General features: G+C 40.2%; 1 protein-coding gene across 1 annotated transcript; it reads right to left on the reverse strand.

Moving 5' to 3' along the window:
• Window positions 1–147: 147 nt before the first annotated feature.
• LOC121313510 (DNA endonuclease RBBP8-like) lies at window positions 148–15,334 on the reverse strand. Its single transcript, XM_041246149.1, has 7 exons — window positions 15,168–15,334; window positions 7,579–7,768; window positions 5,684–5,726; window positions 2,989–3,084; window positions 2,306–2,418; window positions 461–536; window positions 148–356 (listed from the first exon to the last, which is right to left on the reverse strand). Exons 2-7 carry the CDS (start codon window positions 7,697–7,699, stop codon window positions 164–166), a joined length of 642 nt encoding a protein of 213 aa, XP_041102083.1. The 5' UTR covers window positions 7,700–7,768; window positions 15,168–15,334; the 3' UTR covers window positions 148–163.
• Window positions 15,335–16,261: the final 927 nt, after the last annotated feature.

The following is a 16,261-nucleotide window of genomic DNA, read 5'->3' on the forward strand; positions in this document are numbered from 1 at the left end:
TTACTTTTGTCTGGTTATAATGGAACGAGATTTTTATTTTATTTTATCAGAAATAAATAAATAAAAAAAAAATCTATATATTATTACAATATATATATGTTTCACATGAAATCAGAACAAAAGTAATAATTAATTTTGTTGCCTTGTCAAATCATGGAATCATTTAACAAAGTCTACCATCAGTGGTTGGAGATCTTGCGGAGTCGGCAGGGGATTTCTCAGAGTAATGAACATGTTTGTTCTCCTTGTTCATTCTCAGTCTGCTCACCATAGACAGGGAGACCTGTCTAACAGGAGAATCAGGGATAACCCCATCCTCCTGATCTAAAATCTCCCTAGCCTGACGAGACTTCTCCCTGTGATGACAAAGAGCAAGGACAGTTAGCTAATGACATAAATTGTTACAGAGAGAAATGAGAGAAGAATTTCGGGGCGGAGCTGTGAAAGTGTCACTACTTACTCCATCATTTTACTAAGATGCTCCAGCTGCTGGCAAAGCTTTTTGTTTTCATCTTGAATGTTATTTCTTTCGTTCACTTTAAAGGAAATACAATAAATTATTAATATAAAACAGAAAAAAGACATACAGTATATGTGCCACAATTAAACACTTGTTTCCAACCCTGTATTTAAAAATTATGCAGCAAAAATGATGTCCCCAAGTGGCTCACTTGGTAAAAGCACTGCTGTGCAGGGTGAGTCACACAACCAGAGATCGCATGTTTGAATCCTGGTTGTGCAATGCAGACGGTCTTCGCTGGGGGGTTCTGTGGGGGCATCGCATTGGCACTCCCGGGGTTGGGGAGGTGGGATCAGACTGTTTCTCTTCACCGCTGTGTGGTGACCCATACAGGCCAGGCGCCGAGTGAGCTTGGGGGCAGAGATTTGCTGGGCTGCTTTTTGTCCTCCAGAGGCCGGTAGCCTGCACACATTTGCACTTGAGTTCCTGGGTGTAAAAAGACGCCGATTGGCTCGTCGTGGGATCAAAGGAGGCTCACTGAGCCTCAGTTCCCTGAGCTGTGTGGGGAATCGCCGCGGTGAAGTGGTGCAACATGTGGGATGCTTGACTTGAAAGGCACTACTGTGATGTGCATTGTTTTATATACTGTAGTTCAAACACTGGTAGTTTTGATTTACCTAAAATAAGAAACAAAAGTCTCAACATCAGCCTCCCAAGACAAATTTCACTGTTTTAAATTTATTTTTCCTGTGCATATCCTGAAACAATAAATACATTTATTTTAGTTAAAAATGAAAACCTTAAACTCATTTTTTGGTGAATTTGACCCACTGTGGCCTACAGAATTAGAAAAATGTTTAGCTAAAAGACAAGTCACATCCAGCCATTTTGTATTAGTGAGAAAATACAAAATGTGACTAAATACATTGATTATTTTTTATTTATTTTATTTTTTTTACCTTAACTTGAGCTAGCCTGTTCTCGTAAATGTCTCAGGAATTGATATTTTATTGTATAAAGACATTTTAGAAATCATTATTCTTTCCTATATAATTAATTCTACATGTACTTGTAGGCAATTTGGATTAGACAGAGCTGTTTCTGAATCTGATGATACAAATATACATTGTGTCACTGCATCAAAAAGTTCATTTAATGGTATGTGGAAGTAAAATGCTTAGATTTTATAAGAACGACTTTTACCATGGCAAAATAGGAGAGGCAGCATTGGATTTGGCCTGGCAGTTAAAGGGTTATGGTTGGATTAGCATGAAAATTAAGTGACAGGAAAACAGGATTTTTAAGAATGCTGGTAGATATACAGAAGCTTATTAAGATGAAGATGCAAATTTCTAGCAGTTTTTTGTATGTTTCCTTGTGAAACACACTAGTTAAGAAACAAAGATGTAACTGATTTTATATTTTTTGTAAGAATGCAGCAAAAACAAGTTCCCTAAGAGTTATGCCCACAGATAATGATTTAATCCTGTGGCCTGTTTAACATTTTCAGCCTACTTCCTTCTAAAGGCTGACTGTACTCTGCCCTCTTCTGTTATGAACGCAGGCTCTGAGCAGTGCAGATCTTGATATCATGTTTTAATTCAGGGTCTACCCTTTCAGTTTTAAAAGCAGTTTTAAGCTACAAGAAATACTTATTAGGTCGACAAGTTTATTTTATTATTTTTACTTTTTTATTAAAAGTTTATTTTATGTTTTTGGCATACCCAAGATTTGAAAGGATTTTCCAGCTAAAAATAAATTAATTTATCACCTAAGAAAGATAACTGTATTCTTAAAATGTAGTGTATTGAAGGCTCCTTGAATGTACACTGAAACCATACTTACTGAGTTCAGTAATGAGCTTTAGGTTCTGCTGTCGAATGTTTTCATATTCCACCTGCTTCTTTTTCATATGGTCTTCTGTTACAGCACATCGGTCACATAATCCTGCCCTTAACCTGTAAAAATAAAATAAACAGGGTCAATAATTAAGAGGAAATTACTATACTAACAAGTATGTAAGTAACATACATCCCCGACCTGTAAAGTCAAAATATGAGCTGGCAGTATGATGAAAAAGTTAATGACTATGACATATATCAACAGCATAGTATAGAAGAAGAATTAACAGTGAAATGTTTATCCCAATTTGATAAGCGATTGTACAGATATATGCAAAAATGTGTGACACTCAGATGCATGGACAGATAGACGCTCTCATGTATCCCTAGAATATGATATTCCCAATGATGATAAATAATGTCAATATCAAGTTTCATGATAAGCAGTTGCCCAGATATATGGACAAACTTGAAGTGTTATATTCAGACCTGCGACCACCTCTAATATAGCCAGCGCTGGATAATAAGGACCAAGTATGCAGCCATTATTTCTAAAACTTGAGTGCTTCATACTTTTCTGAGGATAATAATTAACAATTTAGTTTATTTAGTTTGGTTACCAGCTACGACAGGTGAACTATATTTTGCCCTATTAAGGGAGCAGCAAAATGTTTCAATGTATCATACCTGTCCTCTAAAACTTTAACATTGTCTTGTAGTGATTTCTGGTGTTCTCTTAGCTGCTGGTTTTTCATAAAAAACTCCTCCAGTCTTTCGGCATCTCTGGGGAAATAAAACAAAACCAATAAATACACTTTTGCTCATACATTTTGTTCTACTGAAATGTTATGTACCAGCTTTTGAAGCTACAATATCAGACTGTAAATGGATTTGCAAAAAATATACATACTTTAAAAGGTTTAGATGATATTATATATTCTCCTTGCATATAGATATTCAGTGGAACAGGATTTGTATGCAAATACAAAGTCTCAAATTAAAGGGAAAATATTACACTTTGCTGATTTCAAGAAGCAGGTATCCCTTTCTTCTATGGTGATTCTGAATAGCTGGTTACGATCCCTACTTTTTCTTTTTGCATGCTTGCATGCTCTCTCTCTCTCTTCTGTTCTTCAATTACTACAAGATTGTATGTTGATGATTGCTTTGTTATTGCCTTTTTTAATGGTCATTCTTTCTTTACGCCTGTAATGATATTTTCTGTTCTTATAGAAATGTTAAAAACCATATCAGTTGCCCCACTGTACATGGTAAAGTTATCATCTAAATTAAAACAAGCACATTGTCTTTGTGTTGTTTTTGATTAAAAAATGTTTGGCTTTTGTATAATCATTTTCCAAAGTACATTTTAAAAAGGGATCATGGTGATATTCTACAGTAAATCCTACATGCCTACCCAATGTAGAAAATTAATTTAATGACAAAAACATTCAGCATTATGGTCAATACATTTAAAAAACAAATCTTCCTGTAAGGAGAGACAGACATTTGGGCCCACAGCCGAAAACTCAGCAATGGCCTGTGACCCAGTCAATGACTACAATATTCTTCTATATCAAGACATAAAGGAGTCCATTGTGAGGCTGGATATCAGCTCTGAAATATTAAACCTCAGGTATTAAAGGAGGGTCAATGTGGAAACAGTGACTTTTGTTTAAGGCTATTATACCTACTATAAAATACTTCTATAATGACCCCAGCAAACAGTAATTAAGCCCCTTTGGAATGGTATGCAAATGTCTCAACAGACCAGCATTGATTCATTCACCCATTCAGCTTAATCAAATTAATAATTTATTGTCATAAATTACAACATAAAGCTTGCAGAGGATTAATATACACTTATTTGGGCTTCAACTGTGCTTCCCACCCACTCCCTACACTCAATGTATATATTTAGACTTTAAAGTGGAAAAAACTGAAATGTAACGTAATGAAATCATTATAATTCATATATTTCCATAAAACCCGAGGCTTATAATTGATAATTTACACAAATAGAAAATAAAACAGGCTTGCATTGAACAGATTTGTTTGACTAGATTTGTTATCTGACATGTCAGTTATACACTTTACCTATGAATGGGGTTTGAATGGATAGTATTTTGAAAAGAGAAAATGTTTAACGTTTTTATATATATGTATAAGCAAACTGCTGAGAAACGGTTTGAAAATGATTTTTCTTTTTAAAAACATGGTTAGATCCAAATGAAACAGTCCTGTCTTTTAACGCAGTGGTTCTCAACCCTGGTCCTGGGGGACCACTGCCCTGTTGGTTTTTGTTCCAACCAAGCTCTCACTTACATAATTGAACCCTTAATTGAACTAATAATTTGCCTAATCTAAGCTTTTAAATTATTTTAAACAGATGGAGATTTCAATTTAGGTATAAAATTGTACAAAGAACTTAAATTCTCCAACTTTTTATAAGCTACAATATTTAAAAAGTCAAATTAAGCTAACTATTAGTTCAGTTAAGGGTTCAATTAAGAAATTGAGAGCTTGGTTGGAACAAAAACCAGCAGAGCAGTGGTCCCCCGGGATCAAGATTGAAAACCACTGCATTAAAAGACAGGACTGTTTCATTTGGATCTAACCACTGCTTTAACGTATAATTGCATATTTCTATTTGTCCTTGCTTCTAAAATGAATTCGAGTAATGCAAGAATTGTGTTTGTTGTACAATTTATATAGCAATAAGAAAGGCAGCATTATGCTCTTCAGTTCTGTACACTGCACACTTAATTACATAAGTATTACAAATGGTCACTGATTGATTTTCTTAGTAATGCATTTTGAAGTCGTTTATTATTATTATTATTATTATTATTATTATTATTATTATTATTATTATTATTATTATTTACTACAGATGCCTTTATCCAAGGCGTAATTACAGGTGTTACAGGGAAGTACAGTATTATAATACAATATTAATACAATTAATATTGAAAAGCAGTATAGTTTACAGTAAGAACAAATTATACAACAAAAAACAATATGTACTAAGATGCAACAAGTAAGGGTTACAGCAAGTTACATCTACAATGACATTAGTAGTGCAATAGTGCAAGGATATTAGCTGAGGATCCAGTAGCGTTGTGCTTAGGTTAGGCAAGTCCAGTGCATAGTAGATGGGGTAAATCAAGAGATCTACAAGTGCAATATTTCAACACTAGCAGCTCTACAAGTACAATATTTAAACACTAGCAGCACATGTTTTGTTTTTATTGATGTTTAATTACTAAGTAACTGAAGAACCTCTAGCTACAGAAATTTTAAAGATAGCTAAAGTGTGACATGTATTAAAAACTTTGTATGTATAAATATTTTAACTTTCTAGGAAAAAATAGGTACTTACAAACATCTCTCCTTCTTCAGTTTGACAATTTTACCTTGCAACCCTAAATGTGATACAAGAAGTTTATAGTTATGTTTATGTTCAAATCTAAAAAGCTAATGTTTTGAGCGTCTTGTGATCAAACTCTTTGATCAACCTTTTTTATGACCACCTTTTATATTTGACATATTCTGAAAAGAAAATAAACGCATTATTGATAAAACTCTTGACTAGATGGCTCGTTAAAAAAAAACAAATCAATTCACAATAATAAAAAAAATAAACTTTAGAACATTCATAAAGTAACATTTTTAAAGTGCACTGTAGTTTTCAAAAACTTTTGATGAGAATAAAGGACATGAATAAACTGATGGAGCCTTGTTTAACAATACTACAGGCTGAAAAGGCAGCCTAATCATGGGAAAGATCTTTCAGGGGACAGCTGAAATGACTTTTGGTAGAAAAGCACCCTTTTTATCTTGGGAAAACTTGTGTGTCCTGTCATGCAGATCTGGACTGAAACAGAATAAGAAAACAAAGCTGGTTGCTATTCATCAAGTCAATTAGGCAGCTGCAATTAAAAATGTAAAAGTCATATAAAGTGCACATTAATCCTCCTCCACACCCATGTGGAGGTATGAACCTGTACAACAATGCAGCTCCTGTATGAACAGGTACTCTGTTCACAAAAGTATTTCAAATTGTAACATCAGCAACATGAGCCACCGAGGGAAGAGGCTGGTCCCAAAAAAACAGCTACTGTGTGCTGTCTGTAACTCTATCTCCCATTCACTGCCAGAAAGACATTTAAAAAAAAAAAAAAAAAAAAAAAAAAAAAAAACCCAGATTTTTAAAATATTCAGTTTTGACATTTAAAATCTACCCCATAAAATATTAATCTATAAATTATACAATAAAATTCATATTCTTTAAATATAATAGTATAAAATAAATCAGACAGTAATTATTATAGTACAGTAGTCTCTGTGTATAGGAACACCTCCTAAGAGAACACTTTGTCTAAGGGAACACCCTTGTGGTGAAACTGATTTTTCCCATTTTAAATGCTCTGGCTAAAACAAAAAAGAATTTCGCTTAAAAGCACACCTTCTTGGCACCACTAGCGAATTGTCAACAATGAATACTGTTTTGTAACCTGATAACTCATCATCATCAATAAAAATGGTTTATTCAGTCTTTTCAAAAGTGACTTGTCATCACTACAGTGTCTTGAGTCACACTGATTGGTTTATTAAATCTTTCCAGAAGTTGGAAATTGTTCGAGCTCCTGAAAAAAACGCAAGTCGGCGAGCAGTTTGGTGTTTCCTGTTCTGGCGAGTTGCTTCACCAAATAATGTGCTTTTTTGTTTTTCTCTTAAACAATGTGCTTTTTTTTTCTCTTAAATAATGTGGATTTTTTTAACATGTAAGTGTGCTGTGTTTATTTATTTAGTTTCACAGTTTGTTTATTAATGTTAGTTTGTCTGTTATTTTATTATTATAGTTTATTAGCATACACTTGCCTTTTCTTTTACTTATTCAGTTAATTTCATATGCTGATGCACGTGCGTCATGAAAAGTAATGCATATTTATTGATTCATATTGAGTCTGGTGGCTAACTCCGTCTTAGAGAACACCTCACTTGCTTACTGAGGGGTGTTCTCTTAGCCGGAGACTACTAGCAATAAATGCACAATAAATGTCACATACAGTGTCTGAGATATAATATATATATATTATGATATATATATATAATATATATATAAAAAACGTACGTGCAGGTAGATCTTCTGGTTGTTGCTGTTAATTACAATTAAGGAAAATGCAAAAAAAAAAACAAAAAAAAAACACCACAACAATCTAGACACTCCCTTTACTGATGCATGACTTATATTTAATAGCCACGGCACCGTACCTTGCACTTCGTTATCATGGCAGTCTTTCAGCTTTGACCAGAGGTCTCTGAAGAGGTCACTGGCAGGTTCTGCCGAGACCCCAGAGCTGGGGCTGCCACAGCTCCCTGTGGTGCTGTTCATGTTATCTGCCAGTCCGTCCCAGTGTGGCTGTTACATCAATTGTTTTCTGTTTCACAAAAGATACTGAACCTAAAACAGAGTGACACATTTCAATGTTCTTCTGTATACACATATATCAGTGCTGGGACAAATATCCAAATATATGAACAAACATTTTTGAGATGTATTCGGATACAAAAATCAGATGTTCATATTTGCTACAAATGACAAAAAATACCTTGCACTTATTTACCGTCTCACCAGAATTTGCGCGGCTGTTTCAAAAAATGGCAACTGAAAAAGAGCTCTGTGTGATATGTGAGATGATACATATATATATAAAAACACAAGATCAACACAGCAGCTCTTGAGACTCAATTTAAAAGTTTTAGACAGCAAACTCGGTTACGCACACGTAAACACTGTGATCTCTATGGGAAGCCATCTGGGAACAAAATGCTTTCTGCTGCTTAAGAGCGAGTCAGACTCTCATGGGACAGAAAAAAGGCGAATCAAGGGTGTGTATTGGTTGTTACGGGGCGGGACAATGTGGCCGTTAAATCCAGGAGTGTGACGTAGATGTTTTTCTTCACCGAAAATTACCCCATAAATATCAGTGTGATTTCTGTACAAGCTACAGTATATTCTACTCGGTTATTTTTTTCTCACTGTAACTTGCTTGTTTGTAATTTTTCTGCAAGAGAAACCGAAACTAAATCTTTTCATAGATAGTAAGCACATTGTTTTAATTTGCACGGGATTGAGTACAGGGAATTACAAGTGAACTAAAAACAAAACAGCAAAACCACCTATAAGAACTTCAGGACTGCTGTTCTGTACGTAGTTTATCTTGCTTTTTTCAGAACTATACTACCATAAAGTACAATGTGCTTACTATGCGTGTGTACATTAGTTTGTAATTTACATGCTAGATTGAGGTTCCAGTCTCTTCATGGGCGTACATGTACATAGTCAGTGTTGCTCGTTTATATGTTTATGTGTTTTTTAGCAGGGTGGAGAAAAAAAAAATACCTTAATGTTTCTTTATTGATAGCGGCGTTTATTCAAGGGCTGTGTCTATTATAAAGCCGATATATGACTGCGCCGTCAATACGAGGGCGGTGCCAAATTGAAGTAATACGATATATATATATATATATATATATATATATATATATATATATATATATATATATATATATATATATATATATATATATATATTATAGAGAGAGAGAGAGAGAGAGAGAGAGAGAGAGAGTAGCGTTATGTGCTGTCCTGTCATTCCCGCCGTTTGTGTCACCCTGCATGAATCTAGTGAAGAGTGCTCCCTTTAAAGTCCAATGACAACCATTATCGAATGGGAAGAGCCTCTCTGACCGTCAATCTGAGCAAATATACAAAAGCTGCCCTATCAGGGCCCTGCTGTGAGGAGAAAGGCCCGACCACCTCCTGCTGAAGAGGGAGGTCCTCACAATAGTACATCGCCATTTTCTCTCTCTTCTCTCTGGGACAGGTCGTAAATTGCTTCTGCGTTTGGTTCTGAATTTGGCTGATTTATTTGGTTTAAATAAATTATAAAGTGCACAGTAAACATACTTTTGAGCGTTTGGTTTAAATAAATTATAAAATCCACAGTAATCACACTTTTGAGCGTTAGTAACACTGCTCTTGTATAATTCCCACATCAGTTTTCTGGCTAGAGCTGGTTTCGATCCCTTTTCAGGGATTAGCAAGTGGCCATTACTCTCACTACACGAGGCTTCGTGTAGTTTGTGCACCGTGTGAGAGCTGTTGTGCTGTAAGGAGACACCGCAGGCTTGCGGCGTCGTCCTCTACACCAATTTAATCGGTCACAGCCCCCCAAAAACAGCTCAGGCCTAGCGCCCCATTCAATCCTCGGGCTTTCCTAGCGTGGCTGCGCTTGCCCTCGGTGACCACGCTGATTGAATTGGCTGCATACCCGGCATCGACCACGGTTTTTCCCGCCGATCACGAGGTTGAAGAAACAATGCCTACCTGGTCCCGATTGACTCGGCACCGGTGTAAACATCTTCGGCGGCGTCTACAGCTCGGCTCCGACCGTGCCCATCATCGGCACAGACCTTGGAACAGGTCCACTCGGCACCAACTGTCTCGGCATCGGCAACGTGTTTCTCGGTGCCGTTTCCGGCACCGGCGAACCTCTTTGAGGCTGTCTACAGCCCTGCTCCGACCACGCTACACGTCGGCACCGACCTCCTGGCGCTGACTGTGCTCTTTTCGACGCCGATCCTGGTACCGATTGATTCGGCACCGGGGAATAGCTTCGAGGCCGTCTACAGCCCGGCAGCGACCGCGCTACACGTCGGCATCGACCTCAGTGCCGATCGGCTCGACATCTCGATGCCGACCTTGGCACCGACAGCGCTCGCCTTGACGCCGATCCTGGCACTGACTGATTCGGCACCGGTGAATCGTTTAAAAACACGTCTGCAGGCTGCTTATTGAGCACAGCAGTTAAAAAAAAAATTTAAATTTAAAAAAACAACTGCAAACATGTCGGTGCACTCAACTGGATCAGCTGGCTTCCACCACTGTAACCGGTGCTCAGCTAAGCTGCCCAGGCAGGATGAACATAGTTCCTGCGCCAGGTGCCTCGGGCCAGAACACGCGGCCAAGGCACTGGCAGGTGAGCTGGACTGCTCTCCCTATCGGAAGTTCTCAAGGAGAACAAAGCAACGGAGAGCAGTCCTATCCCCAGCAGTCTCTCTCCTCAAGCCATGGGAGAATGAGATCGGTGGTCCAAGAGCCTCCATAGAGGTCGCCCAAGACCCGCCCTGCTAGAGTGACCAGGGAACTCTCCCGCACAACCAGGTCTCCCTCCCCTTCTCCACCACCGATACAGAGGTGCAGGCACCTCCCAGGGGAGGCGAAATGGTCACCGCTGAGGCGGTACCACTCAAGGGGACACTCACCAGGGGACAGATGGTCGCCAGACAGGCACCGCTTCCCTTCCCCAGGGGACAGGAGGTCGCCATGCAGGTACCGCTCCCCTTCCCCACGCAGGCGCAGACGGTCACCATTGCAGTCGCCTCGAAGGCGCCCAAGCTCGGCTGAGCGGCGCTTCACAGAGCTGGCAGAGACTGTAAGGGCTATTAAAGACCCTATTAAAGTCTCAGGGCAGGCTGATGGCCGGCGGAACAGGAGGGAAAGGGGAACCGCTTCCTCCAGCAGAGAGGGCACCCACAGCACGCCCTCCCCTTATGCCAGGACTTCCTGGATTTGGTGCGCTTCTCCTGGGGCAACCCAGTGTCTGCACCTTCAGCCTCCAGAACAGCTGAGTCTCTGCTGCACACTGCAGGAGCCCAAGAAGCAGGCCTAGGCGCGTTCCCCACCATCGGGGACATGGTCACGGTGCTGTTGCAAGGTTCCACCTTCACCAGGGTAGACAAGGACCCAACATGCCCGTCAAAGCCTTGCAGAACAACAGACATGATGCTAAAGGCGGCAAACGTGTCGGCAGTGCTGTCCGTGTCAGCGGCAAACGCCATGGCCATTCTGGTACTCTACCAGAGCCAGTTGACGGAGAGGCTGCAGGACAGAGCCACGGAGGCAGACACAGGGGACCTCCAGGCGGTGGCTAAGGCGATGACTGACCTAATAGGGGAGTTAGGTCAGGCATCAGGGAGGTCGCTGGCGATGAAGGTGGCTGCTCGCCAGCATTTGTGGCTGACGCAAGCCAAGGTCATAGAGACTGACAAGGTGGCGCTGCTGAATACCTCCATTACACCGGGGCAGACTTTCAGGGCGACCACTGATGCAAGCCTTGAGAGGTCCCACAAGGCCACGGTGGTTGCCTCAAAGTTCTCGCACCTTCCAGCTTACAGTCAGCACCCAAGGTGGCATGCACAGTCTGCTGGGGTAAAAGGGTCTGAACACCGCCCTCCACCCCAGAGTAGACAAGCAGGCAGAGGCAGTGGTAAGTCCAGCGGCAGGGGACCACCGCAGGCCAGGGGTAACCAAACCCACCCACAACCGGACTGACCAACGGCAACGAACATGGCAAGGCTGCACCTAGGACTCCTGGGTGCTATTGACTATGAGACACGGATGCACTCTACAATTCTGCATAGGTCCGCCACCCTTTAAGGGTGTGCTTCTCTCCACCGTCGAATCAGTGAGGGCGATACATCTTCAACAGGAGAATGCCAATCTTCAAAGGAAGAACGCTGTACGCTTGGTAAGTTCAAGTGATGCCCTCAACAGCTTTTACTCCAGGTACTTCCTGGTGCCCAAAAGGGATGGCAGTTTCAGACCAATTATGGACCTCAGGGTCCTCAATTTGTTCTTCAAACAGGGGAAGTTCAACATGTTGACAGCACAGCGTATCCTCCAGTCCATACAACCGGACGACTGGTTCACATCGATCGACCTGCAAGACACCTATTTTCACATCCCAATCCATCCCGCGCACAGAAAATATCTGGGCTTTGCCTTTCAAGGCAACGCGTATGAATTCTGCGTGCTGCCATTTGGCCTCTCGCTGGTGCCCCGCACATTTTTAAAGTGCATGGATGCAGCACTGGCTCCACTGGATGCGGGTTATTCGGATCCTAAACTATCTGAACGATTGGTTGGTTTGTGCGCAGTCAAAAGCACGTGCAGAGGCGCACACAAAACAGGTCATAGATCATGTGGTGAAGTTAGGGCTCTCAATACATCAACAGAAGAGCAACTTCGTACCGTCTCAGTCCACAGTGTTCCTGGGGATCAAACTGAATTCTGTGAGCATGCTTGCCTCACTGTCGGAAGACAGGATTTGGTCATTGGAGACGACACTCCCTATTCAGGGAGCATGCTCTCCTACAGGTCCGAAATTGGTACCGGCTGGTGCGAGTGTCCAGACAATGCCGGAAGACACTGGAGTGGTGGCTCCATCCTGGCAATCTCTGCCTAGGATCTCACCTCGGATCCCCTCACAGATGGGAAGTGATCACTACAGTTGTCTCCAGTCTGTGCTGGGGAGCGGTCTGGGACGGGACAGGAATAAGAGGTCATTGGAAGGGACGATGGCTGCAAGCACTGGCGTTATCACATTTTCGCCGGCAATTAGCGCACAAACTTGTGCTGGTCCGGACGGACAACACCACAGTGGTAGCCTACATAAATCACCAAGTCGGCCTGCGCTCACCAGGCCTTCACCAGAGTTTCGACTGGCAGAAGTCGACCTCTTTGCCACAGCTGAGTCCACTCATTGCCCCCTATGGTTCTCCATGGAGAGAGACGGGGGGCCTCCTGGGACTAGTCACGCTAGCTCACCCCTGGCCACAGGGGCTCTTGTATGCGTTCCCTTCGCTACCATTAATACCCCTGACACTAGAGAGGATCAGGGTGGAGAGAGCACAGGTTCTGCTGGTTGCACCCAGATGGCCGAGACGCCCCTGGTTTGCTCTCCTCTCGGACATGTTGTCGGATGAGCCGTGGCAGCCAAGCGGAGGGGCTATTATGGCACCTGAACCCAGCCCAGCTCCAACTCTGGGTCTGGCCGTTGAACGGAGCCATCTATTCAGACGAGGTCTGCCAGATGCAGTGGTAGAAACATTACAGTCTGCTAGGGCGCCGAGCACTAGAATCCAGTACTCATATAAATGGAAAGTTTTCCAAGACTGGTGCATTGCTGAAGGTCACGATCCGATGACTTGACCAATTGAGACGATATTAACCTTCTTACAACACCTGTTTGATGCAGGAAAATCAGCATCCACAAAATTGACTCAGTGTCCCCTGGGGCACATTTCCTGGCAGTGCAATTTCTCGGAGGCTTCGTCCTCCCATGAAAAGTATGGTCCCTAAGTGGGATCTAGAACGGGTACTGCGGGCCCTTATGTGTCTCCCATTTGAGCCCATGGCGTCAGCAGAACTGCACCCTCTTTCATTAAAAGTTGCATTTTTAATAGGGAGTACGTCTGCCAGACGAGTAAGTGAGCTTCATGCGTTGTCCATTGATGACACATGTATGGCTTTCAATGGAAGTGACTCATGGGTAACATTAAAGTGCCAAAGGTGGTATCCTCAATGTTATTTTCAATACAAACACCAATACAAGCATAGCCATACTTAGGCTAGCTCCAAATACGAAATATTAAAAATGCTGAATTCTTCACCAGTTGTAAATGTTTAAATCTACATACTGTTACCTAATGTACTTAAGCAGGGAAACCTTGAAATGCACTTTTTATTTGTTGAAAGATTGCCAAATGCAGACTGTGGTAAAAGATTAGGCTACATGGAGGCAAATGAAAACAGTAAACTAACAGTACTTTTCGTGCAACCTGATACAGAATTTATAATTAACCTATACATGCAAAAGACAAACTATTGTTGGGTTGCTTGCTGAACATCATATGATTCATTATCACAGCCCATTACCTTTAGGAATAATAAAAAAAAAGCCCTGGGACACTAAAAAGGGGATTAGCAATAGTTTCACACATATTTATGTACACACGGATCCTGTAATTTGTACAATTTAGATGCTACATTGCTAAATGCAAAAAGTCCAAGGGGATGTGTGGCACGCAGTCTTTTATTATTTTATCATGTTACTACTATTGTTTGTTTTATTTAATATATTACATTTAAAAATAGATACTGTGGGTGTTAAACTACAGATTATATTCATTGTAGACACCAAATAAACCCATTATTTATTGTGAAGGACCCAACTGAAGTCCATGACAACATTTAAAATCTGTCAGGACGTCAAATGATATGGTTTACCTGTGTGGTAACATAATACAGTGGGGCGGTTGGTCAAGTTATTCCCTATTGTGGAATTAGTAATGTTCAGCTCTATCAAAACCGTCTAGGCGCTGTTAAAATCCGCAAATTAACGAGCTGTTTATATTATCACTTTGAGCTGAAGCTTCATATATTGTTCTTGCTTTTCTAGTAATGTATTTAAAAACAATGTATTCTTCTTTTTTGTTGTTGATTAGATTCACTTTGTATATTTTTCTCTCTAAGTCATTAAAAACTCATGTTCAGGAAGCAATATTTAGATCCCCGGCTTTTAAGGCAAAACAGGTTTGCATTAGCAGTAAGAATGTCAATGAGTGCGTATACATGCTTTAAAGAAATTAGACATGATGAAGCATGCCTTCATACCTTTCTGGTATCACAGGGCTAATGTTGCTTAATCAGCTACCATATTTCAAAATACATTTTGTTCCCCCTTTTTGAAAATTCGTTTTAGTTATAACATTTTTTTAATTATGCATGTTATATTTGAACAAATAGAACATGACATAATTACGGTTAATATTATTTTTAAAGATGTTTTTTAATAATAGGGATTATATAATTTCTATGAAGTAAATTTAACTTTAAAACACATACATAAACAAGGTAATAGTACAATTTAAATTTTTATAAGAAATAAATACAAATCATATATTGCAGTGTATAGAGACCCAATTACTTAAAAAAAATAGCCAATAGCACTCACCACCATATTATATAAGAAGCTCTTGATTACAGATGTTCCGTTAAGATACAAATTTGCAGTGTCCATTAAATGAGACCATCCCCTGGACCATAGCACATAGAGACAGAGAGCTGGAAGAGAACAACTGCTTGACTAGGCAGCTCTGCTCTCTAGCTAGATTATATATAATGAACAACGGATAACCTAATATGTCTTTCATCTAACTGGCTGGGCAGGTTTATACATTCCCTGGGACCCGGAATTATACCTGAATTTCTTGGCATATGAGGCTAGACAAACCGGTTCGCCGATCAAACAGACACCAGTCTGACCAGTCTGCTTCAAAGACAGTCACAACATGTTGCTGCCAAGCAGATATAAGCCTTGTAACACTGTGAATCACGCCTCTAATCGCAGGCAAAGGGTTGGGGATAAAATGTTGTAGCCTCCAGCTAGAAAAGCAAGAACAATATATGAAGCTTCAGCTCAAAGTGATAATATAAACAGCTCGTTAATTTGAGGATTTTAACAGTGCCTAGACGGTTTTGATAGAGCTGAACATTACTAATTCCACAATGTTGGGTTTTTATATTTTCTGCAATAGTCCTTATGTGCTCTATATGTGTGGATCTTAATTGGTTATGGACTTGAAATAGTACAGTTACCTTAATGTATTCTTCTTTTTTTGTTGTTGATTAGATTCACTTTGTATATTTTTCTCCCTCAATCATTAAATCATGGTGACTTTTTAAGGCTCAAGTTTATCACATACCCATGGCCTTAATAGGGCTCTCAGAATCATATCTAACCTCCAAGTACACCTGGTATACCAGAGTCTAACCAACTTGCACATCCACCCTCTCCTTTTCCTTCTGGATTTAAGAGCTGCAGTGAGTCTAGCTCAACACTTTTAGTTTAGGGATCTGTTTTTTCTTGAGATTAGCAGGTAACACTTAAATTTAGAGATGTGTTATAGATTATGTACAGCACTGATGATGGTCAAACGACCGAAACATTTGCACTTGCACTGAGCACTTTATTTGCTGCTTTGGTCACATAATTTTATTTTATTTTTTCGCTTACTTTGATTGTGTAGTGGTTTCCTTATCGCCACT

This window comes from Polyodon spathula, chromosome 3 (genome assembly GCF_017654505.1).
Source record: "Polyodon spathula isolate WHYD16114869_AA chromosome 3, ASM1765450v1, whole genome shotgun sequence".
NCBI classification, from domain to species: domain Eukaryota; kingdom Metazoa; phylum Chordata; class Actinopteri; order Acipenseriformes; family Polyodontidae; genus Polyodon; species Polyodon spathula.